Genomic DNA, 25,461 nt, shown 5'->3' with positions numbered 1-25,461 from the left:
TATATATATAATATACTGCTAGAAACAACATTGAATTCAATGTGAAATTAGTGGAAACGTTTAAGTAGAAAGACTTAATTAGCATTTTCTTGCAAAACATATACTCCAATAATCTTTGTTTTATTTACAACAATGAAAAATCATTTTACAGTGCACTTCTTTTTGTAAAATATTCTGTTTGTGCGATTTTTATACATTTGTATGCAGATAAAAAAGACCACAATAACACATTTCATAGAAGTGCATAGAAGTGAGTATTCCAGGCTGAACACATGCACTAGCAACACAGAATTAAAAATTGAACAAATTGAATTTGTTTGCTATATAACGCAATGACATTCAGAAGTTTTTAAGCGTCCAAATACGTTTTGGAGTCACAAGGCAAAAAACAAACAAACACAAAAACACACTTTCATAGTAGCTACAAAAACGTTAATACCCATAAAGCAGTTTTAGGTTTTTATAGCCGAAGTTCCTACTCACCGATCCTCAAGACCTGCTGCGCGCTGAGACTGACCTCTGCCATCAGACACAGCAGGATGAAGCTCACGCCTGTCCCCTTCAGCATGCTGCACCTGCAGGAGGAACATTCAACATCCATCTCCTTCTTCTTTCTGTATCCAAACAGGAATAATTTCCATCCGAGCAGCATCTTTCCACTCACTCGTGCTGGTGGGAGTCACCCATCCTCACATCCATAAGTGCTAACTGGGCATCACTTTCCAGAATAAGTCACCGTGAATGAGCATCCCTCCCGCGGCGCGTTCAGGACATAGCGGTGCCGATCAGGGACCGAGCGCGCGGAAAGCGACCCCCAGTCCGTGCGCACAGGCTCAATTGAGGGCACCGGCGACTCTCTGATCCGCAAACATGGATCCGTTGTGAAGATTAACTTCAAATCTGGCAGCAGTCGACCTCGACAACGTCTTTGCTCTTTGGTACACCGAGGAAATGATTAAATCTTGTGCCGGAGCTCTGATGGAAACGCACATCTGCCAGCGGATTAAATACCCCTTTATCTGTCACTCGCTGTCTGTGATTTCACCAAATGGGAAGACACCTTATTCAACAGCAGTTTGACCTACTTTTAATCTAAATCATTCTCAAAATTAATCTTGTAGGTGTCAGTACATCTACTTCGAGAAGTTGCCTATCATAAATGTTTTCCCACAAATATCAACAAGTCAGATCAATAGCCTAATTTTCCGTGCTCAAATCAAAATGGTCCTGTTTTAACTGTCTATGAGAGCTTTCAAAACTCTGGATCTGCTTTAGGAGGTGATTACTACCCATCCTTTAGGTTATTGTGACAATGGGCTTATATGGCATTAGAGGGATTACAGAGACAGGATCTGAATCACAGATCATTCAGAGAGAGAAGAGTTCAGCCCCAACAAAGCCAGATCATGTGATTCTAGGGCCGGAGACCAGACTTTTGTTCCAACCCTGCTGCAACACAGATACCATGTAATTTTCATATAAGCCTGAAGGACTTGATTAGGTGGATCAGGTGTGTTTAATAAGGGATGAATCTAAACTCTGCAGGGCGCCGGCCCTCCAGGAATCGAGTATGACACTATGGTGTCTAACATACTTGACTATGAATTGCAATAAATTTTTGTTGTCGTTGTGAGTTTCTTTATAGTGTAGCAAAGGGAAAAATCTCTAAAAAATATTTGCAATGCAGCTTACAATTTATAAAATGTCAACAACAAAAAAAACGGATTAAATCACCATACACTTGTAAGGCCATCTACTGGTTGATCATCATAATGACTAGAGGAGGCCGGGGCAAGTTGTCACATTATTTTTGAAAGTCAATAACAGCCTTGCAAGAAAATGAAACAAAAAAACAACAATGAAACACACAAAAATCAGTCTTACCATTGAACTTTGGAGTTAAAACTGAACTAACCCTTGTGACAATAACCCTCTTCTCTAGGCCTATTTAATAAAAGTTCTCTCTCAAAGCCACTGTAACAAATCCGGTCCGTGGCCTTCTGTCCGATTGCCACCAGAGGTCGCTTTCCCATTATAGATCAGCACCTAGAAAGGACCTCCACAGCCCTGAAAGACAGTGGAGACCAGGACAGCTAGATGAGCCCCAGATACAGATCCCCTGTAAAGACCTTATCTCAGACGGCCACCGGGACAAGACCACAGGAACCAGATGAGTCCTCTGCACAATGTGACTTTGCTGCAGCCTGAAATTGAACTGCTGGTTTCGTCTGGTCAGAGGAGAACTGGCCCCCCGACTGAGCCTGGTTTCTCCCAAGGTTTTTTCTCCATTCTGTCACTGATGGAGTTTTGGTTCCTTGCCGCTGTCGCCTCTGGCTTGCTGAGTTGGGGACTCTTCATTTCCAGAGATATCGTTGACTTGATTGCAAATGATTGCACAGATACTATTTAAACTGAATTGAGCTGGATGATGACATCACTGAATCCAATGATGAACTGTCTTTAACTGAAAAATTAGTGCTTACTATTGTCATTTTGCATTATTGACACACTATTTTCCTAATTAATGCTGTTCAGTTTCTTTGACACAATCTGTATTGTTAAAAGCGCTATATAAATAAAGGTGACTTGACTTGACTTGACTATACCGAATCTCACACCACACAGACTGTTACACATTACCCTGGACTACATTTCCCATGCTCCATTGTACTAATCACAAGCTCACCTGAAACCAATCACACACAGCTGCTACCAATAACACACACTATATAAATCAGTCTGTTCACTTATGTCGGTGCTCGTGCTGGGGTTATTTGGATGCTGATTTTGGAAAGTTTTTGCTGGGATGGGCATTTAAAAAAAATCTGAAATTTTCATGTCTGATACCACGGGCTAGCGTCACGTGTTCATGAGGATTAGGCTAATCATCCCATATAGAAAACATCACAAGTAAAATTAATCATGTTTATAAAGACAATTTACATTTCAGAGATCATTACAAATAAATTATTAAATGCTAAAACTGAATAAATTTAAATGAACAAACTTGGCGTTGCATTTGCAACCATGTGAAAACAGGGGGTGCTGCAGCCCCCTCAGCACCCCTACTTCCCACGTCCCGCATCCCTGTGCCTGTGCCATACCTGTTTGCTGTTGTTCGACCCTGCCTGTGTTTTTTGACCATGTTTATTAATAAAAACTAAGCTTGCATATGGATCCGCATGCCTCTCATCTTGTCGGCTCCTTTACAGCCACATTTGATAGAAACAGCAAAGACTTGGAAAACAGTGCATAGAATAATTTGCAATAAATTATTTTATTACAATTTTATTGTACATATTGAAATAAAAAAAATTATAAAGATGCAGTATAATTTTAGTCCTCTGATTGTCAAAAACAGAATAATGGGAGATTCTCGACATCTCTTCAAATATTGTCATGTTCTCAGCTCCAGGAGAAACTCACAGCTGTTTATTTACAGAATAACATACTGCTTCTTAACTGCCAGCAGATATCCTCCCACAGGACTAAAACCTGTCTGATGTGCCATATACTGATTCAGTGTTTGCTGTCCACGTGCCCCAATGTGAAGCAAAGACTGTTTATGGGGGCTGAATGCTTTTGGCATAACAAACAACTGCAGCACTGAGTTCACAACTTCAGCTCGGCATCCATTAACAATTTTACCTGGAGTTCTCTATTCACATTCAAGGGCAGCTGCTCATCCGGTGCAGGATTCCCTGTATTTCACCTGCATGCTGCCATTTTAGCTCATGGGACAAACACTGGAGAATCTGGAGCTGCAGGAAAATGACACCATGATAGTTACAAAACCTTCAATAGCTTCTGTTCTCATATGGGACGTTGAAAGCAGACAAGCAAAAATATAAATCCATTTCACACTTTTAAGAGCCCTATGAAAATTATTTCTACTTTTTCAAAATTTCTACTTTAATCAATTAATTTGTGATTTATATGTTGCATGCATTGAATATTGTACTGTACATTCTTGCTCTTAGTCTCTCTTTTAAAAAGTGTGTAATACTCACTACAAAATTAAACTTAATGTCTCTTAAAGTGGTGGTTCTCAACCAAGGGGCCAGGACTTCCAAGCAGCGCACAGATAGCTTAAAATAAGACAAAACGGTCTAAAAACAAACTACAGCAGCTTTAAAAAAAAGTAAGCTTTCGTTTTAATCTGCCATTTTTATTTAAGAACCAGGGTTCTCACAGTCAGTCTTGAATATGAAAGAATTCCTGGAAAACCTGGATATGAGGGAAAATATTAAAAATGTGATTTCTAGACCTGCAAAAGTACACTGGAATTTAATAAAATCTTTTTTTTTAAAGAATGTTTTAAAATGAATATGTCAAGTTCTAAAATATTTTATTGGGTAGAGATTGCTAAGAAATTACTATTTGTAAGTAACAAATCTATTAAACAATCACAAATGACTAAAAAGTCATGTAAATTAATTGAAAAAGAAGAAGAAGTAAACCCAGTAAACCAAGAAGAACCCTGAGTTATTGAAACTTCTGGAATTATGGAATATATATATATAAATTGTCTATAATTATTTTATTTTATTATATAATATAATTATAATTATTTTATTTTATTTCTTTGTCTGAAAAAAAAGAAAAAGAGCAGAGAATATTAATTATATATTAATAGAAAATATTGTCTTTGACAATGGGGGGCTTTGGAATGAAAAAGGTTGAAAATCACTGCATTGAAGAGCTTCACCCCCCCTAAAAAAACACATTGGAAACACATTTTTAAAAGCATATATTTTTTTCAAGTAAAAAAAATGTCGAAATACATCAAAAATACATCAATCCAGAGCTACTGTCCGAGCTGTATGACTGCACCCTGGAGCAGGGTTGCCGGGTTTTCACAAGAAAACCCGCCCAATCACTACTCAAAAACAGCCCAATTGCGTTTCGAGAGGGTCCCCAGTTAAATATCGCCTTTGGGGTGTTTAAAGTACACGTTTTTTGGCTGGGTTCCCCTGCTAAAATTCGCATTCCAGGGGATAAATCTCATGTAATTGGTGTCGCTTCAACCCTCGGACATGAAAAACAACCCGCAGCAACAGTGCTAAAGTAGCCCAATACCGCGGGAAAACGGCGGACTTGGCAACACTGCCCTGGAGAATTTGTACCCGTTTTTATACAGTCTATGATTTGTACCCTATGAAGAGCGGGTTCTGCGGCACAGGATGAAACGTGGATCCGGTGGAGTATGAAGTGAACGGATCACTGTCGTTGCTTCCTCTGAAGTGTGTCGAAAGCTGATGCGGGTAATGCATGTTTACAGGTATGTACTGGCTTTGCATTATATTTTGGCCATAATAGTTCAGGTTCTGAGCGCTCTGACTGTACACTAAAACAAGACCCTGTGGCCAGCCACCGGCTACATGCTGTAGGGTGAATGTTGATCACTAGTTGATCAAGTAATGGCGTAGCTGAAAGCGGACGGCGAAGGCTGTTGAATGGAAAGACTGTTGCTCTGGACCAAAGGCTGGTGTCTTATAGAATTAAAGGTCTGGAAGCGGTTTAAAAATGGGTTTATTAGCTGGTGGGCGAGCATAAAATGTGCCTGATTTTGGACCAACGCGACGACAGAGAAATATAATTCCAGAGGCCAACAGAAAAGTACTAGTTACCCAACCGATATACAGCGCCTCTCCTAGTTCCCTACGCTGAGCTTCAATCAATAGAGGGTTGTAGAAGTCTCTAATGATGGTGTGGGCCGTCCAAGAGACCGGGATGATTACACAAACAGATGCTAAAATCTGCATCACCCCTGTGGCCATCGCAGTGAGGTTTTTGGCCCGTGGTTGATCCGTGAGACACAAGGTGCAACGGAGGCCCACAAGAGAGTAACAAGCAGCCCGACTCCAGACAGCGCCAGGGCGCAACATGTCAACCCGTGGGCCGCCTGCAGGTCCGGTGGGAGGAACAGCAAAGAGTCGTAGACTTTACACTGCATGTGGATGTTGGCCTGTCTGAAGCACGTCATCCAAAGACCCTCTCAGTGTGTCTCCATCACGATGATGTTCTCCCCAATAAACACCATCACTTTCCACTTGGGAAGGCCCGTGAGAGCCACCGCACCGATCAGACCGATGATGCTCAGACACAGGGCGGTGAGTTCACACTTGCCCTGAACCATCATTGACCTCACACGCTTTTGACTATGCTATCAACTTTCCTAAAAGTAGAGAAACAAACATAATTAGTTTTGGCACAGGATGCTTTTCGCATTTAATCCGTCAAGTTTTTAATAGCACCAGACAAATGCTTTTAAATGCAAACAGCATTTACACTTTTAAGAGACTGCCAAAATATCTACAAAAATAAATAGCCTATATAAAAAATATTTTTGATTTACAGGCCAAAAGTCTTATGATGCTTCACAACATTTGCTCTAAGATGCATTTATCAACTTTCCTAAAAGTAGAGAAACAAACATAATTAGTTTTGGCACAGGATGCTTTTCGCATTTAATCCGTCAAGTTTTTAATAGCACCAGACAAATGCTTTTAAATGCAAACAGCATTTACACTTTTAAGAGACTGCCAAAATATCTACAAAAATAAATAGCCTATATAAAAATATTTTTGATTTACAGGCCAAAAGTCTTATGATGCTTCACAACATTTGCTCTAAGATGCATCTTTTGCTTGCTTTAGTGTTGCAGTATCCATTTTAGAATTGGAATCCAAACATTCCATTCCATTGCAAATATTTTTAGTAAATTCATATTTTTATTCAGCATGGATGCATTAAATTGATCAAAAGTTACAGTAAATACAAATAATGTTGCAAAATATTTCTGTTTTTTATTTTTCTGTTCATCAAAGAACTTTGAAGATGTGTCATGATTCTGACACAAATATGAAGCAGTACAACTGTTTTTAACTGATAATATTCAGAAATGTTTCTTGAGCAGAAAATCAGCATATTAGAATTATTTCTGACAGATCAAGTGACACAGAAGACTGGAGTAATGATGCTGAAAATTCAGCTTTGCATCACTGGAATAAATTACATTTTATAATAATTCATATAGAAAATGGTTATTTTCAATTTTAATACTATTCCACAATATTAGTTGTTGATTGTGATTGGTATGGCTACTTTTGAATGGATACAGATGCTTTCAGCCTCATGATGGTGTGGTTATTGCATCTACCAACAGGGTATATCTGCATTATCAACACCAATAAAAACAGCAAACCTTGACCTCCTGACCTATTAAACAGAATGTACCTTGTCCTTTAACAGGCTCACTTTCATTTTCATAAAATTATGTAAATGCTCAATTCTGTTCAAATGTTTAATTCTTCTATTCATTTCTGTTGTACTCTATTTAGGTGATGCCCTGAATGAACATCTCCTCAGATGACAGCAAACTATCCTCAGCAGATGAATGAATCCACTCACTCTGTTCTGAACAAAGATAATCCTGTTGGGCTGCAATTTAGTGTCCAAATCCAGAGGTCTGGAGTCTGTTAGCAAAACACAGGTGTGTTAAATGTAGTAAATGTTGTTCCCAGATTAAATAGGGCAGTCCACATAGCAGTGTAGAGAGAGTGTGATTTTATGTTCTTCTTCTACAACTTAAGAATAATGACAAACTTACTGTCTTTGTTATGGGAAAGTGGCATAGCTGTCTTCTGATTGGCTGAGGATGATGAGGGTAAGTGGAGATGCTGATGGAGTGTTTACTGTCCAGTGGTCATATAACAAGGTTTCTCACATAAACAAACACACTCAAACGAACAGATGACCTTGACTAAGAAAGAGTCACAGCATTCTCATACTTTAACACTAGAAGGAGCTGCCGTGCCAATCTGGCTCCAGGTAAGTTAGTTCTGTCAGGGCTGTCAACTAATGCTTTGGAAGCTGAAACGAGTTTCCTTTATCCACCTTATTTGGCAATGAAGTAAGCAATTTTTTTGTGAATGTGTGAGCTGCTATTGTAACGGAGGCCAGCGGTAATGCTGTGCAGGTAAACCTCTCGAAACTCAGTCCTTAGCCTCCTTGTTAGTGCGTCTGCCTCCCATGCCGGAGACCCGGATTCGAGACCCACTCGGAGCGAGAATGAGGTGTGGCAGTGAGGACCCAGGAAAGAGGGGTTACATTGGTGCCGTGACCCGGATGGGAGTGAGGATTAGGGGGGTGAGTGTAACGGAGGCCAGCGGTAGGTGCTGTGCAGGTAAACCTCACTCCCCTGATCTCAAGAGACATGCTAGTGGCTGCAGTCTTTAGCCTCCTTGTTAGTACGTCCGCCTCCCATGCCGGAGACCCACTCGGAGCGAGAACGAGGTGTGGCAGTGAGGACCCGGGAAAGAGGGGTTACACTACACAGAACAATAACATTGCGGTAAATGATCAAACTTTTTGCGCTGCAAATCAGTGTGTTTGTGATTACGATAATAAGTTAAAACGATAAGAAATACCAGTTTACAATATCAAGCAGCATACAGGCTGTTTTTGTACATTTAAGTTACAAATATGGCCACGTCCACGCTTACGTTAAAAATAGAGTGGATAAGACATGTTCCTGGATCAACATCTTTTGCTGATCCTGGATCAACATTACTGTCCAAAAATATAGACTAAACCCAATCCCTACCCCTAAACCTAACCCTACCCATAATTTATTCCTAAAATCAGTGTGAAAATGATAGCTGATTAACAAGGGTGTAGAAGCATCTAACCCTGATCGTAAGCCTAAAACAGATAGGTTATTTCCTGAAAAGTTATCTCTCAATTCTGATTAATTAGTTAATTGGTGACCATACGTGCCATTTTCCCAGGACGCGTCCTGGCCAGGATTTCTATATTGCCTAAAATATCTAGGTTTTGGCTTTGTTTGCGTGTGCAGACCGATCGGTTTATGACATCAAAATACCTCGAGAGCATTTTGAAAGCATAAGGAACCGTCTGTATGGTATTTTGATGTCATACACCGATCGGTTAGGGTTAGGGTTAGGGCTAGGCCAAAACCTAGATATTTTAGGCAATATAGAAATCCTGGCCAGGACGCGTCCTGGGAAAATGGCACGTATGGTCACCCTAAGCTAACTTATAAAAAAAGAAGCATCCTCACTGAAATTGAACCACATAAGTGAGTGATTTAGAACACTCAGCAACTATTTGCTTTGCAGAAATATCAATGAAACAGCACAGGTGTTCTACACTTAGCATATCGCTAAGCTAATAATGCAAGAACCTAATCATTAAAAAAAAACAGCGTGCATATACTCTGTATTTGCTTAAAAAAGGACATTTTTAATTACTCAACTATGTTTTACCAAAATTGTTTGGTATTAAATCAAATGCAAATGCATTTATTATTTTTCTTCAATGAGCACAATGCATTCTGGGATTGCATTCTTCATGAAGGATGACACTAATAGAATCTCATCAGACAAGTTGCTGCCTACATTTAGTTTACATTTAAGCCTATGACAGTATTGTTATTGTTAACTAAAACCATTAAAAATATTTTTTTGTTAATTGAAATAAAGCTGAAATAAAATATAAATATAATATGAAAAACTTAAAGGGCTATTAGAAATAACTGAACTGTACTAACTGAAATTATATGAGTTTAAGCTGAAGTACTAACGTTGCTAAAAACTCAAGCTGAAATAAAAATAAACGTAAGCGAAATAGAAATATTAAAGCAATTAAAAATGACAAAAGCACATAAGATTACTAAAACAATCTAAACTGAAAATATAAAAATAAAGCTAGTTCAAAATATGAATGAGTACTATAATAGTATAAACAATACTAAAAAAAACATTCCTTAAAATGCTTCACAGCAAAGTTCACCAATTTTGCACTTGCTGTGTAAGACAAACATTTATTTAAACATAATTTTTTTTATCGCTGGTCTTCCACTAATATTTTTATACATTCATTATGTCATATTTCTGATTTAAAAAACAAACATTACAACATAGATCCCAGTGAAAGTCTCACACCTTAGTCTGTCTAAAAGTATGCGGTAAAAAACTTTAAAGCAGCTTGTTCAGTTTTCATGTGTGGGTGTGTATTTCTCTCTTTTCCCAGCTGAATAGCAGATAGTTCTGATCCGTTTCCTGGTGCTGTTGTAGCACTACTATACTAACAAGCAGCTCTTGTGTGACTCATTCTCTGGGTGTGTCAGAGACAATAGGCGTCTTACGTTTCACTGCGGCTTTCTGTTTATCTGAAGCCACAGGGCATAAAGATCTTGAACGCACTGAGCTGAACTAAACCACCAAATTCAGCACCTGCCTGTAACTCAGACCTCATGACTTTTTGAGAAAACACGTCCTCTGAAGCATAGAGATGAAGATATTTCTTCTGAGAACTATTACTGTGCATATAGACAGCAGAAACCAGAACACAGTCTTTTAAAACTACCTGTAAATGCAGAAAGATTTGAGGAGGAATAGCAAATATCTTATCATTAAGGATATTTCACTTGTTTATTGATTTAAATCATTGTTTTGTGCTTTGATATTTACATAAAAACATAATATCTGAATATTAAACACTTTTTCCCTCGTTTCTATTTTAGACGGCTTTCAAGTAATACAAAATACCTCAAGTAGCATACTTTACAATGTCCTGAGGTATGAACTGTACTTTACAATGAATCATATGATAGTTAGTTAGTGAGGAACATTTAATCCAGTTAACTAGGATTTAACACACGGATTCATATAGCATCAAAGAAACATACAAAAAAATTGCATACAAATTAAACTAAAAAGAAAAGCAATTAAATAAGTGAAGTGAGTCAGTTCTATCTGTCAGACGTATTGACTCTTCCGGTACGAGTCAGAAGAGGGTGTCCGTTCCAACATGCTCACTCCCGCTTTGTCCTTTTCCACCAGGATGTATGGCTTGTCCTCCTCCTCCTCGTCCTTCCTCTGACGGCTGCCGTAGCGGCACATCAGCATCACCCCTGCGACCAGGAGGAACATGAACGTGGCGAAGCCCAGATACAGCGCCTGTCCGATCTCCCGCTTGAGCGACTCCAGCACCATGGGGTTGTAAAAGTCTCGGACGATGGAGTGAGTCGACCAGCTGACGGGAAGGAGAGCAGCGAGGCCGGCGACTACGAACAGACACCCGCCCACCAGGAGGACCACGTTCTTGCCCCGGACGTCGTCTTGGCAACAGTCCGTGCCCCTCATCCCGCAGATGGACACCAGGACGGCCAGGACGGCGAGAGTGATGGAGGTGCACATGAGCCCGCGGGCCGCCTGGATGTCCGCCGGCAGGATGAGCAACGAGTCGTAGACTTTGCATTGCATGCTGATGTCCGCATGCCGTATGCATGCCATCCATAAGCCCTCCCACAGCGTCTCCATGACAATGATGTTGGGCCCGATGTACGCCGTCACCTTCCACATGGGCATGGCGGTCACCGCGATGGTCCCCACCAGACCGATGGTGCCCAGAACCAGAGCCAGGATCTCCAGCTTAGCCCTCATGACGGCAGCGGCCGAGAGCAGAAGTGATGTGAAACAGTGGAGTGTAAATGTACAGGGGTTATCTGACAGGAATGAGATAGGAGGGGTTTAGTCCATCAGTGCTATGCGGTAACACTGGTTTCTCAGAGCTGATGAAAAATGGACTTAGTTTTGTTTTTAAAGCAAGTCCATAACTTCAAGCATCTGTTAATATAGCAGTAACTGCTCTCGCTTGTTAAAAACTCCAAGCCAGTGAATATATATATATATATATTTTTTAATAAATGTAATTTAATTTAAAATAATTAAAAAATAATAATAAAAAAAAATAAAAAATAAAACAGCTAAATATTAAGATCAATATTTTCATTTGTCTTCTCAAACATTTTTACTTGGAAGTGGTTAGATTTTAAGGGTTTCTTTAAAAAAAATTGGATATATGAGGGAATTTTAAACGTGTGATTTCTAGACCTGGGAAATTGATAAAAATCCTTGGTAACACTTCACTTGACAAAACAAATTTTAATGCATTAATTATGCATTGTAATGCATTGCATGATCTCCTGAGTAATTTTAACCACATTTATAATACATTATAGTATTTATCTATTCCCTTATACAACTTTAGAAAGTGTATTTCATGAAAACACATAACAAACAACTGATTTTTAGATGTAACAAGGAACAAGGCAAATATTATAATGCATTTTAGCATTGGTTATACTTGTTTATGAAAAGGTATAATGCATTATGATGTATATTATGAATACCTTTATAATGCATTATACATGAAGGCTTTACATTTTCACCTAATGAAAGCTGCTTCCTAAATATTTTTTTCTAGTTATGCCAAGATCTAAAATATTTAATCAGATAGAAAATTGTGAGTAAAAATATATATAAAAAAATTAAAATAATTAGGTTTATTAAAATATTTAAAAGAAAATATTTAATCTTTATCCATTAAAACACACACACACAAAGATATTTTCCAAAGTAAATATATTAGTTCAAAAGGAGGGCCTTAGAATATAGCAGTAAATAATTAGGGGTCAAAAGGTCAAATAGGTTGAGAACCACTAGGTTAAAGGGTTAATTCACCCCAAAATTAAAACAAATTATTTACTCACCCTCATTTTGATCCAAACCTGTTTGCTGTCGAGTAGAAAAGGAGAAGTCATCTTTAAGAAGCTCTTTTCAACTCCATGTCCATGTCTTGAAAGGTAGGGAAAGTAAAAAAATTAATGTACAAATTACAGACAAAACAAATAAGTCTTTTGAAATGAGGAAATGCATTCAAATCAAGCATGTAAAAACTAATATTCACATATACAGTCACATATAATCAACTGAGGCTCCATCAGTCCTGCTTTCTTCTGAATCTTGATGCAGATCGCTCCCAACTCAACTTTTTTATTTGAGACTCTATATAGAAGTGGTAAAGCACAGCACTCACTGTGTGCCTCAGTATCTTGGAGGGTTATAAACTGACTGGACAGGAGAATAGGCTGGCTGATAGTTATTCGCAGGCTGATATCCATACGCAGGCTGGTATCCATATCCAGGCCTGTAGGAGTAGTTATACGGGGCCGATCCGGCCCGATACAGAACAGCAGCCAAGTCTTCTTTGTCCTGGGTCCGTGGTGCATGTCGACAAAGCAGAATCACCCCAGCACTAAAGAGCATAGCTGAAGTGACCCATCCGATGTACAAGGCCTCTCCGAGCTCTCTACGTTGGGCGTCGATTAACAACGGGTTGTAGAAGTCCTGGATGATCACATGAGCCGTCCACGACACAGGAATGATGGTGGTCAAGCAGCCAGCCAAAAACAAACACCCTCCGCTCACCAAAACAATGTGTTTGGTTCTAGGACGGGAGTCTACCAGACGGGTGCAGCGCATGCCTACGGCCGACAAGATGCAGGCGAAGGTGGTCAAAGCGACGGAGGAGCACATGAGACCCCTGGCAGCCTGGAGGTCGGCCGGGAGGAACAGCAGAGAATCGTAGACTTTGCACTGCATACGGATGTTGGCTTGCCGGTAGCAGTTCATCCACAATCCCTCCCAACGCGTCTCCATCACGATGATGTTCTCCTCGATGAACGCGGTGACCTTCCACATCGGGAGGCCTGTGACGGAGGCGACGCCGATCAGTCCGAAGAAGCCGATAATCAGCGCAACCACCTCACAGCAGATAGATTCCCGTCTCTTTCTCTTCTCGTGCTTCAGCTGCTCCTCGTACACGTCTTTCGCAGATTTCTCATCCGGATATCTCGTGTACACGCTGCCCCCATAGGATTTGTCCGCGTAGGGTTTGGCCATGTAAGACCCGGCCGTGTAAGACATGATGGTCGAATGCCAGGACAAAACGACGAAGGATCAGACACAGATGTAATGCAGCTCTCCTTCACTGCAGTGTTTCTCAAATGAGACGGAAGATCCAGATGACAAGTATTTACAGACAAGAAAAAAATGGTAATGATATTATGTCATCAGACTGGTTCACCTGCTCCTGGACAATCTGATAAACAGCTCGAAGGAAACTGGTGATTCTTGTAATGTTAAAACAAACATGCCCACGGCTGCCATTTTCGAATTCTATCATTAGGTGGCTTCTAAATATAAATATATTCTTCTTCAGAACAGAATGGAAGCACGAAATATCTTGTGGAAATGTTGAATTAAAATTTTATTAACAGTAGCTTTTAAGGTCTTTTTCAAGACCAAAAAACAACAATAATATTGTAATAATACAAATATAAAAATAAATAAAAATGTATACTTAATCGAACTAAAAAGGTATTCAGCACTGTGAGTGTAAGAAAAAATATATATAAAAGTTAGTAACAAATATGACTGTGAAATTTCATAACATGCTTCACTACAAATGTATTGCTCACATTATCAAAGAATAATAATAAATGTACAAAATTAACATATTATAAAATACTTACCAACTTACCTAGTCAAACTAAAAAAGTACTGAACACTGCAAAAGACAATATATATTTCAAAGATTACAATAACAGCTTGTTTAATCTATTTCATCATTTACTAATCTTGAATATAACATTTAAAATTCTAATCTAAAAATAGCTATGTATATAGCTATATATGTTTGTGGATGCACAAGTAAATTTCAGTTTTCCCTTACAAGAACAGAACTACAACCCAGAATGTTTGAAAAAAATAATATACAATTATATCATTAGACACTTTAAATAGACTAAATGTGTTTAGTTAGTTAGTGAGGAACATTTAATCCAGTTAACTAGGATTTAACACACGGATTCATATAGCATCAAAGAAACATACAAAAAAATTGCATACAAATTAAACTAAAAAGAAAAGCAATTAAATAAGTGAAGTGAGTCAGTTCTATCTGTCAGACGTATTGACTCTTCCGGTACGAGTCAGAAGAGGGTGTCCGTTCCAACATGCTCACTCCCGCTTTGTCCTTTTCCACCAGGATGTATGGCTTGTCCTCCTCCTCCTCGTCCTTCCTCTGACGGCTGCCGTAGCGGCACATCAGCATCACCCCTGCGACCAGGAGGAACATGAACGTGGCGAAGCCCAGATACAGCGCCTGTCCGATCTCCCGCTTGAGCGACTCCAGCACCATGGGGTTGTAAAAGTCTCGGACGATGGAGTGAGTCGACCAGCTGACGGGAAGGAGAGGGGTTAATTCACCCCAAAATTAAAACAAATTATTTACTCACCCTCATTTTGATCCAAACCTGTTTGCTGTCGAGTAGAAAAGGAGAAGTCATCTTTAAGAAGCTCTTTTCAACTCCATGTCCATGTCTTGAAAGGTAGGGAAAGTAAAAAAATTAAAAGCAGCCCATATGTGACTCATAAGTAACTAGTAATAGTGAGATGCTTAAAGGGATAGTTCACCCAAAAATGAAAATTTGATGTTTATCTGCTTACCCCCAGGGCATCCAAGATGTAGGTGACTTTGTTTCTTCAGTAGAACACAAACGAAGATTTTTAACACAAACCGTTGCAGTCTGTCAGTCTTATAATGGAGGTGAATGGGAATCACGGCTTTGAGAGTAAAAAAAAACATACACAAACAAAACCAAATTAAACCCTGCGGCTCGTGACGATACATTGATGTGTAAAGACACAAAACCATCGGTCTGTGCAAGAAACTGAACAGTATTTATTTCGTTTTTTACCTCTGATTTACGCAATGTCCGAACTGTCCTGAGCGGCGGCGCGTCCTCCTGAGCGCGTTCTCAACAGCAGGCACGTGAGGCATCTTCTTCTTCTTGCTTTACGGCGGATCGCAGACGTATAAGTGCATTACCACCACCTATCTCTCAAATGGACCATTGACACTCTATCTACAATCTCAATTAGGAGTGTCAATGGTCCATTTGAGAGATAGGTGGCGATAATGCACTTATAAGTCTGCGATCCGCCGTAAAGCAAGAAAAAGAAGAAGACACATCATGCACCAGCTGTCGAGGACGCGCTCAGGACAGTTCAGACATTGCAGTGCATCAGAGGTAAAAAAACCATATAAATACTGTTCAGTTTCTTGCACAGACCGATCGTTTTTTTTACTCTCAAAGCCGTGATTCCCATTCACCTCCATTATAAGACTGACAGACTGCAACGGTTTGTGTTAAAAATCTTTGTTTGCGTTCTACTGAAGAAACAAAGTCACCTACAATCTTGGATGCCCTGGGGGTCATTTTTTTCATTTTTGGGTGAACTATCCCTTTAAGATAGCAGAACTACAGCTAACGGCAATCCAAAATGAACAAGCGCCACATATGCAAGTGAAAACGGACTTTTGTGAGTAATTAAAACCGTTATCAGAATCAATGAATTTGTAAGAATGAAAATCTGAATCTTGTTGTTCTAAATGATTAAATCAAATAAAAAATTGCTCTAATATATTTGACCTCAATTGAATCAGTTTATATAGGATGACTAGAGGTTTTTCCCCTCGAAACCGTTTCAACACGTCAAATAAGCAAGCATTAAGCCATCAAAATGAAAATATGAGGAACAAGATGCTTTTGTGACAGGTGCTGTTTCAACTGACAGCTCATGCTGTGTCACTATTGTGCATATATTGCATAATCCCATTTCAGAAACAAAAGTATATAGGCCTATATATACAAGCGTGTTAAAGAGGGGAAATTACATATGTGAGATTTACAAACAACAGCTACTAAAGAATATAATTCGTTTTTATAACTATGATCTGGTATTTTATTCTTAAATGTATTTTACTTTGAATTTCTAATTATGTTTCATTTCGACTCCTTGGCCTGGAGGATTGCGATGAAAATCCTGGCTGAACATCAGATCATGCGGCATATGTTCACAGGAGCTCACAGAGCGCACACCTGAGCTAAAATGTCACTAATGTTCCTGTAAAACACAGTGAGCTATAAAGCGGTTTGAGGTTCATTGAAAAGTCAACAGAAACTTTCAAACCTGTCTGACAGGTCGGACCGCTGAGACCGAGTTTCATATCAACTCACAGGTCCAGCCTCAGAAATCAAGAGTGACATTTAACAACGCAAGACTTATATCAATGAATTCTGTCAATAAATATTACACTTTTCCTACAAGACAGCACTCTACTTCACCTTTTACTTTCCTTTAACCTGACAGTAGAAATGTTTCACTTCTTGCCTTAATACATGACCAGAAAAAATACATATATCAGTCATTCTTGAGACATGGGACAAAACAGGTCCAGCAAGGGTAACTGCTATTAGGTTTAAAAATAAAAATTATTTCAATTTTAAATGTCATGAGGGATTAATAATAGAATGTATTTAACACAATTATCACCTTCAATTTACACCACAGTTCACCTCTGCAGAGTACATCAGCGTCAGACAGGCTCTGCTAAGTTTTAGTTTTAGAATATTTTAAATCCTAATGTTAATATTTCCTGTGTCAACACCATCTTCCAATTTCTGAGGAAATTATTTGAAATATTTAGATATTTTTATTCTCCTGAAGCAGGTATCATTAGCATCTAGCAGCAACAGAAAAAAATAAAATGGCTACTACATGAACTCCATTGGTTTTGTGAAAGAAATTCCAAATTTGTCAACACCGTCAGATGTCACCACCATAAGATGTTGTGTTCCAATGATATATCAAAATACTTAAATGTGACTCTTGAATAAAAGCTTTATAAACAATAACATACTCACTGTTTGTTGTGTTTGTTTTAATGCAGTAATTGACTGATTCAATGTATGTGATAGTTAAAATGACTACAGATTCAGGTTTTCCTCACCTCCGTCAGTTCTGTCACCTCCGTCAGTTGAATATTTTGATAATATTTCATTATGATATTTTATATTTGTTGTGGAATTGTCGGTCACATGTGAAAGTGTAATCTGTCTGCTAACACGAGAATGTGTTTTGAAATGTTAAAAACATCTTGAATGCTGTTAAAGATAAAGTTTAAATTATATTACGCAGTCCAAGGTAAAAAAGCACATTTTGTTAAAAAAGAGAAAAGTTGGGAGGTTGTATCAAAGCATAGCTCAGTAGCTTAGTACATATAAGATACATAAATGTAGTTTCATCTGTCTGAGTACAAGGTTTTATTTTTTTTTCAATTTTGCACCCTAGTTTGTCCCACTTCTCAAGAATGGCTGATATACGACATTTAAGTAGATTCTTGTAGAAAAAAGATCATTGTTTATATTTGCAGTAGATGAAAACTCTCCTCAGATTTGCAGATTTGTGCGCCGTCTAGTGTATCTGTGTAAAACTGCACCTTAGACATCAAAACTACTACTCATTTCAAAACCTTCATTTAAAAAAAAAAAAACCAAAAAAAGGCATTTATTTTGCATTTACCACGACAAAACGTTAGACGTAAATAATCACGCTTTTCACGTAATGCAAGGTAAATTAATATTATAATCAATCACTACATATTACTCCCTATTTTACCATGGCACCACTACAGTATTTTTAGAAACTGTAAATCAGGTTAATATTTAGCCTAAATGTTTATTCATTTAGTTCAAATCTACCATAACTTGATCAACTTGCCTTGTTTTCTCATCAGAAGTCCTCGCGTGAGGTGAAGTCGAGCCCAGAACCCTTCAAGTCGAAGATTAAATATGAAAGTATTCTTCTCAGCATCTGACAAAATTGTTGTAGCAAACAGACAGAAAGACAAAAAGAACTTACTTTTAACATCGAAACGTATAAGGAACACAATTAATGAGCTTACGGAAATAAAGCGTCTTCTTGAGTCGATTTTCCACATATTCTGCTGTAAGAACAAAAACGTGCATTTTTTATGCACAATATCAAAGTTGTACCCTCATTTTCGCATACTTAATGTGTGCACTGTGTGAAAAATATTTTGCACAAAAATATGGGTAACACACAATAAGGTTTCATAAGTTAATGTTAGGTCATGTGTTAACTAACATGAAACAAACATTGAACAGTACATTTATTACAGTATTTATTAATGAAAATAGTTATTCATTGTTAATTCACAGCGCATTAACTATGTTTATCTTGCACAACTTTTGATTTGAATAATGCATTAGTAAATGTTGAAATGAGCTTGAACTAAGATTAATAAATGCTTCAGAAGTATATGTTAATTAACTAAAGTAGTTAACTAATGAACCTTATTGTAAAGTGTTACCAAAATATGGTACCAACTTCGGGAGGCAGATTCATTTATCTTATGGTTTAAAAAAATACAAATATATAATGTTATAATTATATTTATAAATATATACCGCAATACATTTCTAACTGTATAACAATTATAAAAACAATTAATGAAAACCCCAAAAATGGCATACTTAAATATTAAGATAATTAGTGAAAATGATCAAATTAAACAAGCACAACAGCAAAAATATGAGTGACAGCTTGCTTTGACATGACATGAAAAACACTCTAGTACAGGTTTAAATCCACCTTCATTATATAGTTGACTCTGTTCTGAATGCCACAAGAAGGAGAACCCCCTTTTTTCTCCCTCAATTTAAAAACAATAACTTAAAAGATTTATAGTAGCTTATTCTTGAATTGATTTCTATAAATGATGTGTGCTGATGTGTGTGTGGTCTGATGATATCAGTCTGGCCTGCGGACAGGAACTCTATCAGCTCGTATATCTCAGATACATCTGAGCGCTGAGAGATTGATTGCTTCACTCGTCTTGTATCTTGAGTTTCTGCTCAAACATTCAGCCCGAAGCCATCCTGGCACTTCCATCTGTCTGCAATGAGAGCGGTGCCATACAACTCCAATTCCACCGTCAGTGCCTTTAACACATGAAGGGCAAGATCACACAAGGAGAAGTGCTTCTTATTAACACGGCTGTTAATGTGTAAAGACATACTGGAAATGCAGAGGCATCCACGAATCACAGGCTTTTGATACGTACGAAACCAATTTATTTGATATAATATCAATCCACAGCTCTATATACAAAATAAAAATGCAGTCTCTAAAGCTCAATGGGAACGTTTTCAATTAGAATTCAATATCATCTAAAAATATTTTCAAGTGGCTTCTCTTGATTGCATTCAGCAAATTTGGGAATTTTAAAACAGGAACCCCAAAAAATGAATTACACCGTATGCATTTTGTCTGTGTAAAGGCTCGGATCGTCGAGTGTGAATCGTGAGTGTGAGCGTCAAAACGAGGGTCGTTATTTATGTGTCATTAATGTAGAGCTGAACCACAACAAGCCATTAAACAGGAACCGAACAGTCCATCCGCTAAAAATAATATTGCATTTATCAACAAAATTCAAGTAAAACAGGACATAGTGACCTAGATGAGCTGTAAAAAAATCCTCCGCTCTGAGAAAGGAATCATAAAAATTCATTCAGCATTATTTTGACCTGAGATGTGCACATCTAAATCAATATTCAACACAATTACTCGATGAATATTCAAATTACATGTATATTTCAGGTCAGAATAGTGCGCAGTATGAACATTTCGGATAAATCACAAAGAAATAAACACAAATATTTACAACCCAAAGAAAAAAAACGGCGCTTACAGCTTCTCTGTACAAATATGAGACAATGCCGAACAAATTAAAAAGTGAGATATTTAATCAGGCCGTCGTTCTTCTTACATCTGAAGGACATAATAAATAAATCACAGCCTTTATTTTGGAAATGACGATGTCAAGAACGAAACAGAAATGTTTGGGAGACGTTGGCGGTCAAATGTTTGAGGCTGCCTACGGCGAATGTGCAATTCTAATTCTATTGATTGTACCACGTTTCCTGCGGTTTCTGATTGGCCACAGCGCACATGTAGAGCTCATCGAATGTGTTCAAAGCGTCATATCTTACAGCTACTTCGAAAGGAATGTCTAACATTCGGGAATATTAGCGTGGAGAATCTGTCGTCATGCATCGGCTGATGTATTTGACCGGCGAGCTTTAAAGGAACAGTCACCCGAAAATGAAAATTTGCTGAACATTTACTCGCTGTCAGGTCATCGAAGATGTAGATGAGTTTGTTTCTTCCACAGATTTGAAGAAATGTAGCATTCCATCACTTGCTCACCAATGGCCCCTCTGCAGTGAATGGGTGCCGTCAGAATGAGAGTCCAAACAGCTGATAAAAACATCACAATAATCCACAAGTAATCCACATCACTCCAAACCATCAGTTAATGTCTTGAGAAGCCAAAAGCTGCGTGTTTGTAAGAAACAAATCCATCATTAAAGCGCTTTAACTTTAAACTGTCACTTCCAGCTAAAATATGAGTATATAATCCATAATAACGCTTCCTCCAGTGAAAAAGTCCATCCCCTGTTGTCCTCTCACATCAAAATCCACCAACATATTTGTTTTGGACTGTTCTTGGTTTGAAATCTGTGTTTGATCTGTGCAGATTTCTCTCCTGATTCAGACAAGATTACTTTTTCACTTGATATAAACTATATTATGGATTATATTATCATATTGTAGCTGGAAGCATTGGTTTGAAATTGGATTTGTATCTTACAAACATGCAGCTTTAGTCTTCTCCAGATGTTAACTGATGGACTAGAGTGGTGTGGATTACTTGTGATGTTTTTATCAGCTGTTTGGACTCTCATTCTGACGGCACCCATTCACTGCAGAGCATCCATTGGTGAGCAAGTGATGGAATGTTACATTTCTCCAAATGTAGAAACAAGCTCATCTATATCTGGGATGGCCTGTGGGTGAGTAAACTTTCAGCAAATTTTCATTTTTGGGTGAACTACTCCTTTAATTGTGTCCGTCTCCTGATGTGTTTCAGCTCTGGGTTTCGTCCTGTGCCTCGTTCTCTGTGCTGCTGTCCCGTCGCACCCAGATGTCCTCATCGGGCACCTGCTCATCCACACTGGCGACTGACATGGCACACTGCTTCCCTAAATGAGACAGCTTGGCATGCTGTGATTTGTAGTCCTTCTTGCTCTCCTCTTCCTCCTCTTCCTCCTCCTCAGCCGTGTCTCCCTCCAGCGAGAGGGCGGAAAGCGGTCCCTCCACGTCCGGCTCGGTGGACGGGCTCAGAGCGGACTGGCAGAACTCGTCATCATCGCTCAGGATGTCTGTTTCCTTCACATCCTGTTCCTGCTCCTCGTAGCACTGAAGGTCGAACTGTTCCTCCACCCAGCGGTCGGTGTCACCCGCCGGAACGACGCCCTGCTGCTGAGCATGCTGGGAGTCCGGTGAGTCGCTGTCGGGCTCGGTGTCGAAAACAATGTCTGTGTCGATGGTGAAGCGGTTCCGCACCAGTTTCCTCCGGCCCAGAGTGCGAGTCGGGGCAGATACTGAGAAGACACAAAACCATGAGCATCACTAACATGGTTTACACAGAGATCTGACATTATATTGTGAAATGTTATTACAATTTAAAATAACTGTCTTCTATTTGAATATATTTTAAAATGTAATTTATTCCTGTGATCAAAGCATCATTACTCCAGTCTTCAGTGTCACATGATCCTTCAGAAATCATTCTAATATACTGATTTGCTGCTCAATAAACATTTCTGATTATTATCAATGTTGAAAACAATTGTGCTGCTTCATATTTTTATGGAAACTGTGATATATTTTATTTTTCAGGATCATTTGATGAATAGAAAGTTCAAACAAACAGCATTTATTTGAAATAAAAATATTTTGTAAGATTAATGTCTTTACTCTCACTTTTGATCAATTTAATGCGTCCAATATATTTTAAAATGTAATTTATTCCTGTGATCAAAGCATCATTACTCCAGTCTTCAGTGTCACATGATCCTTCAGAAATCATTCTAATATACTGATTTGCTGCTCAATAAACATTTCTGATTATTATCAATGTTGAAAACAATTGTGCTGCTTCATATTTTTATGGAAACTGTGATATATTTTATTTTTCAGGATCATTTGATGAATAGAAAGTTCAAACAAACAGCATTTATTTGAAATAAAAATATTTTGTAAGATTAATGTCTTTACTCTCACTTTTGATCAATTTAATGCGTCCTTGATAAACAGATGTATTCATTTCTTTGTGTGTTTACCTGCTCTGTTCATGGCCGGTCGGGCTCCTTTCAGGGCGCACAGGCGTTTTCCTCCAAAGGGAACGTACTGCTGGCTGAGAGGAAGACTTTCCGTCTTCAACAGCTGACGGCGCTGTTTATCTCTCAGGATGGAGTGAACTGTCTTCAAGAAGTCTTTCTTACTCTCTGGAGAGCTGCAGACACAATTTACGACACAAATTTGCACAATCAGTTTATCAGTTTATTATTCATGTTGACTTTGAACGTATGTTCAAAATCCAGCGCTCAAAAATGGGTTAGATAAATATGGTTTGTATTTGTAGTTCACATAACAATAACAGAGCACTTCAGTTTTGACACAGATGTACATAAAGGCAGTACAAGGTTCCTCCACCAGATGGTGACAGTTTTCTTTATATCTGTTTTAAAATATATTTAAATATGAAATATTTTATCATATATTTATTATTTATATATTTGAAATAAATGTTAAAATATATTACTTTTATAATTTTTTATATACTTCAAAATTAACTGTAATATATTTATTTTTTAATTGTATAATATATATATATATATAATATATTTTTACGTTTGTTTTCAAATTTATTAAAAATAAATAAATAAATAAATATATATATATATATATTACCGCATTATAAACTAGTCAGTTTATGCTGATTGTTACAGTGCAGGAGACACTGACCTGCAGCAGAGCTGAAACACTCTCTCTGGTCTTCCCTCTGATTCAGACTTCACATGGATGATCTCACACACAGCTGCACTCTCTCCATCTGAAACCACACACACTATGATCAGCTCCGTTTACCTCTATAGGGTCTGACTTCATCATGCACAGATTTGTTTTGTGTGTGTTGACGGGGTCATAGGTGAGCTTACCTGTATTGGACAGAGTGCGCACCTGAAGCGCATCAGTGGGGATCATGTGGCGGAAACGGAACGGATCTTTCTCTTCACCTGAGACAGATGCTCTATGAGAACCACCCTGAGAAACAGAGACAGACACGTGTGAATAATGTCATTCATTCATCATTTTGATGGGAATCAGGGTGTGAACGCTGTACGATACTGCACCAAACAAGAGCATGAATACAACACCCAGTTAACTGCTGAATACTTCTGTAAGCCCATGAAAAGAGGGCGAGAGAGAGGGGAGTGTTTGGGCGTAACATGCACAGCCGAAATATTCAACTGCTCTGATAGTGAAGATCACAACACTCACCATTTTCTTCTTCTGCTTGGAGTAATCCTTACAGATGAACACGACAGCGGTTTTAAACACTGGAGGAGAAACATATAACATTACACTTCAGTTCACTGCATAAAATGACATGTCTATCTGTCCATCTGTATGACTATCTATCTATCTATCTATCTATCTATTAGGAACAGGGGCGGACTTACCCATTAGGCAAAGGTAGGCAACCGCCTTGGGCCCCCAAAAGCCAAGGGCCCCCTAAAATGCTTTTCATATAGGATATGCACATTAAGCGCTGGCACACGAATGTTTGCTGTTTACGGTGTTTATTACCACGACAACCGTTCGAGACTGAACGTGCTTTTTGTGTACCCTGCTTTCTAGGAGATGAAAATATGCATCTGAAGCTGTAATTAAATATTGAAAAACAGTATGTATTATATGCTTATAATTGTTTTAAATGCCGCATACTCATTTATGAGAAGGAACCAAGTAGAGGACACAGTTACTTTTTTGGTTTATATAATCCTTAGGTGAGTAACGTTCCGTTTCCGCCTTTTCATTATTTTTCAGATTTATTTAAATTTGTACTTAAAATTTTAAAGTTTAGAATTAGACAGCCTTTGCACACAGGCTTACGCTGGTAACTCATCAGTGGACTTTCCTCGTCAATATAGGCTATATTTTTTCACACTTTTCTCATTCTATATTTCTGATGTTCCAAAAGCGCCTCCTACTGGCAGAGAATGAATGTTCATTTTCAATAATCCAGTCTGTAGTTTTTGTTCAGATCAATGCGAAAATCCACCCACATAACCCCATTTTAAATTAATATAATAATTTATACTTCTGGCTCACCCCTGGTTTAAACGCTCAATTGTGAGGTTTATCATTTTATAATTTATTTTGTTTTTGTGAAAGCCTGTATCTCAACTGTAAATCAGTTGCTATTTCGTGGTCTACAACATGAAAGAAAGCCATTATAACATGTACATGAAAAATGTAGAAACATTGGACACAACTATGGGGCACCATTGTGCAGCAGCAAGCATCACAACAAAAAAGGAACCTCAAGGTTGATCTAGGAAAATGTGTACAAATGTACAGGGCCCAATTCCTATATTTTGCCTGGGGCCCCCAATTCACTAAATCCGCCCCTGATTAGGAATGGGCAATATCTTATCGTTTGCGATATACCGTTAAAAATTCCCCCCACGATAAGAATTAGTCTTCCCGCGATAAAGTCTAGTTGTTGACATATTTCTGTGTGTGACTG

At 38.3% G+C, this 25,461-nt stretch overlaps 4 protein-coding genes and 1 pseudogene across 4 annotated transcripts in view; all 5 read right to left on the bottom strand.

Moving 5' to 3' along the window:
- LOC107558811 (glutamate receptor ionotropic, kainate 1-like) overlaps positions 1–950 on the bottom strand; it is a 33,013-nt gene extending 32,063 nt beyond the window's left edge. Inside the window, exon 1 of the mRNA XM_016242499.1 lies at positions 484–950. Within this exon, the coding sequence (XP_016097985.1) occupies positions 484–652 (169 nt within the window). The 5' untranslated portion in view covers positions 653–950. The remainder of the gene's footprint in view (positions 1–483) is intronic.
- A 3,835-nt stretch (positions 951–4,785) lies between these two features.
- On the bottom strand, positions 4,786–6,139 carry LOC107558810 (claudin-8-like; annotated as a pseudogene).
- Positions 6,140–10,784: 4,645 nt separating this feature from the next.
- Positions 10,785–11,471, bottom strand: LOC107558847 (claudin-8-like). The gene has a single exon (XM_016242537.1). The coding sequence runs from the start codon at positions 11,469–11,471 to the stop codon at positions 10,785–10,787; it is 687 nt and encodes a 228-aa protein (XP_016098023.1).
- Positions 11,472–12,740: 1,269 nt separating this feature from the next.
- Positions 12,741–13,857, bottom strand: LOC107558842 (claudin-8-like). The gene has a single exon (XM_016242531.1). It carries the CDS (start codon positions 13,794–13,796, stop codon positions 12,915–12,917), a length of 882 nt encoding a protein of 293 aa, XP_016098017.1. The 5' UTR covers positions 13,797–13,857; the 3' UTR covers positions 12,741–12,914.
- Positions 13,858–21,652: 7,795 nt separating this feature from the next.
- The window catches only part of LOC107558809 (T-lymphoma invasion and metastasis-inducing protein 1-like), a 73,597-nt gene continuing 69,788 nt past the window's right edge, over positions 21,653–25,461 (bottom strand). Inside the window, exons 23-27 of the mRNA XM_016242498.1 lie at positions 24,210–24,268; positions 23,867–23,972; positions 23,673–23,760; positions 22,988–23,160; positions 21,653–22,246 (exon numbers count right to left, since the gene is read on the bottom strand). Of these exons, the coding sequence (XP_016097984.1) occupies positions 21,729–22,246; positions 22,988–23,160; positions 23,673–23,760; positions 23,867–23,972; positions 24,210–24,268 (944 nt within the window). The 3' untranslated portion in view covers positions 21,653–21,728. The remainder of the gene's footprint in view (positions 22,247–22,987; positions 23,161–23,672; positions 23,761–23,866; positions 23,973–24,209; positions 24,269–25,461) is intronic.

This window comes from Sinocyclocheilus grahami, unplaced genomic scaffold, assembly GCF_001515645.1.
Source record: "Sinocyclocheilus grahami isolate Dianchi unplaced genomic scaffold, SAMN03320097.WGS_v1.1 scaffold661.1, whole genome shotgun sequence".
Classification (NCBI taxonomy): domain Eukaryota; kingdom Metazoa; phylum Chordata; class Actinopteri; order Cypriniformes; family Cyprinidae; genus Sinocyclocheilus; species Sinocyclocheilus grahami.
This window is presented reverse-complemented; position numbering and strand designations above follow the sequence as displayed.

What these genes read in the sequence shown, in the direction of transcription:
- LOC107558847 (XM_016242537.1), bottom strand. Translation starts at nt 11,471, where the DNA reads ATGAGGGCTAAGCTGGAGATCCTGGCTCTGGTTCTGGGCACCATCGGT.
- LOC107558842 (XM_016242531.1), bottom strand. Translation starts at nt 13,796, where the DNA reads ATGTCTTACACGGCCGGGTCTTACATGGCCAAACCCTACGCGGACAAA.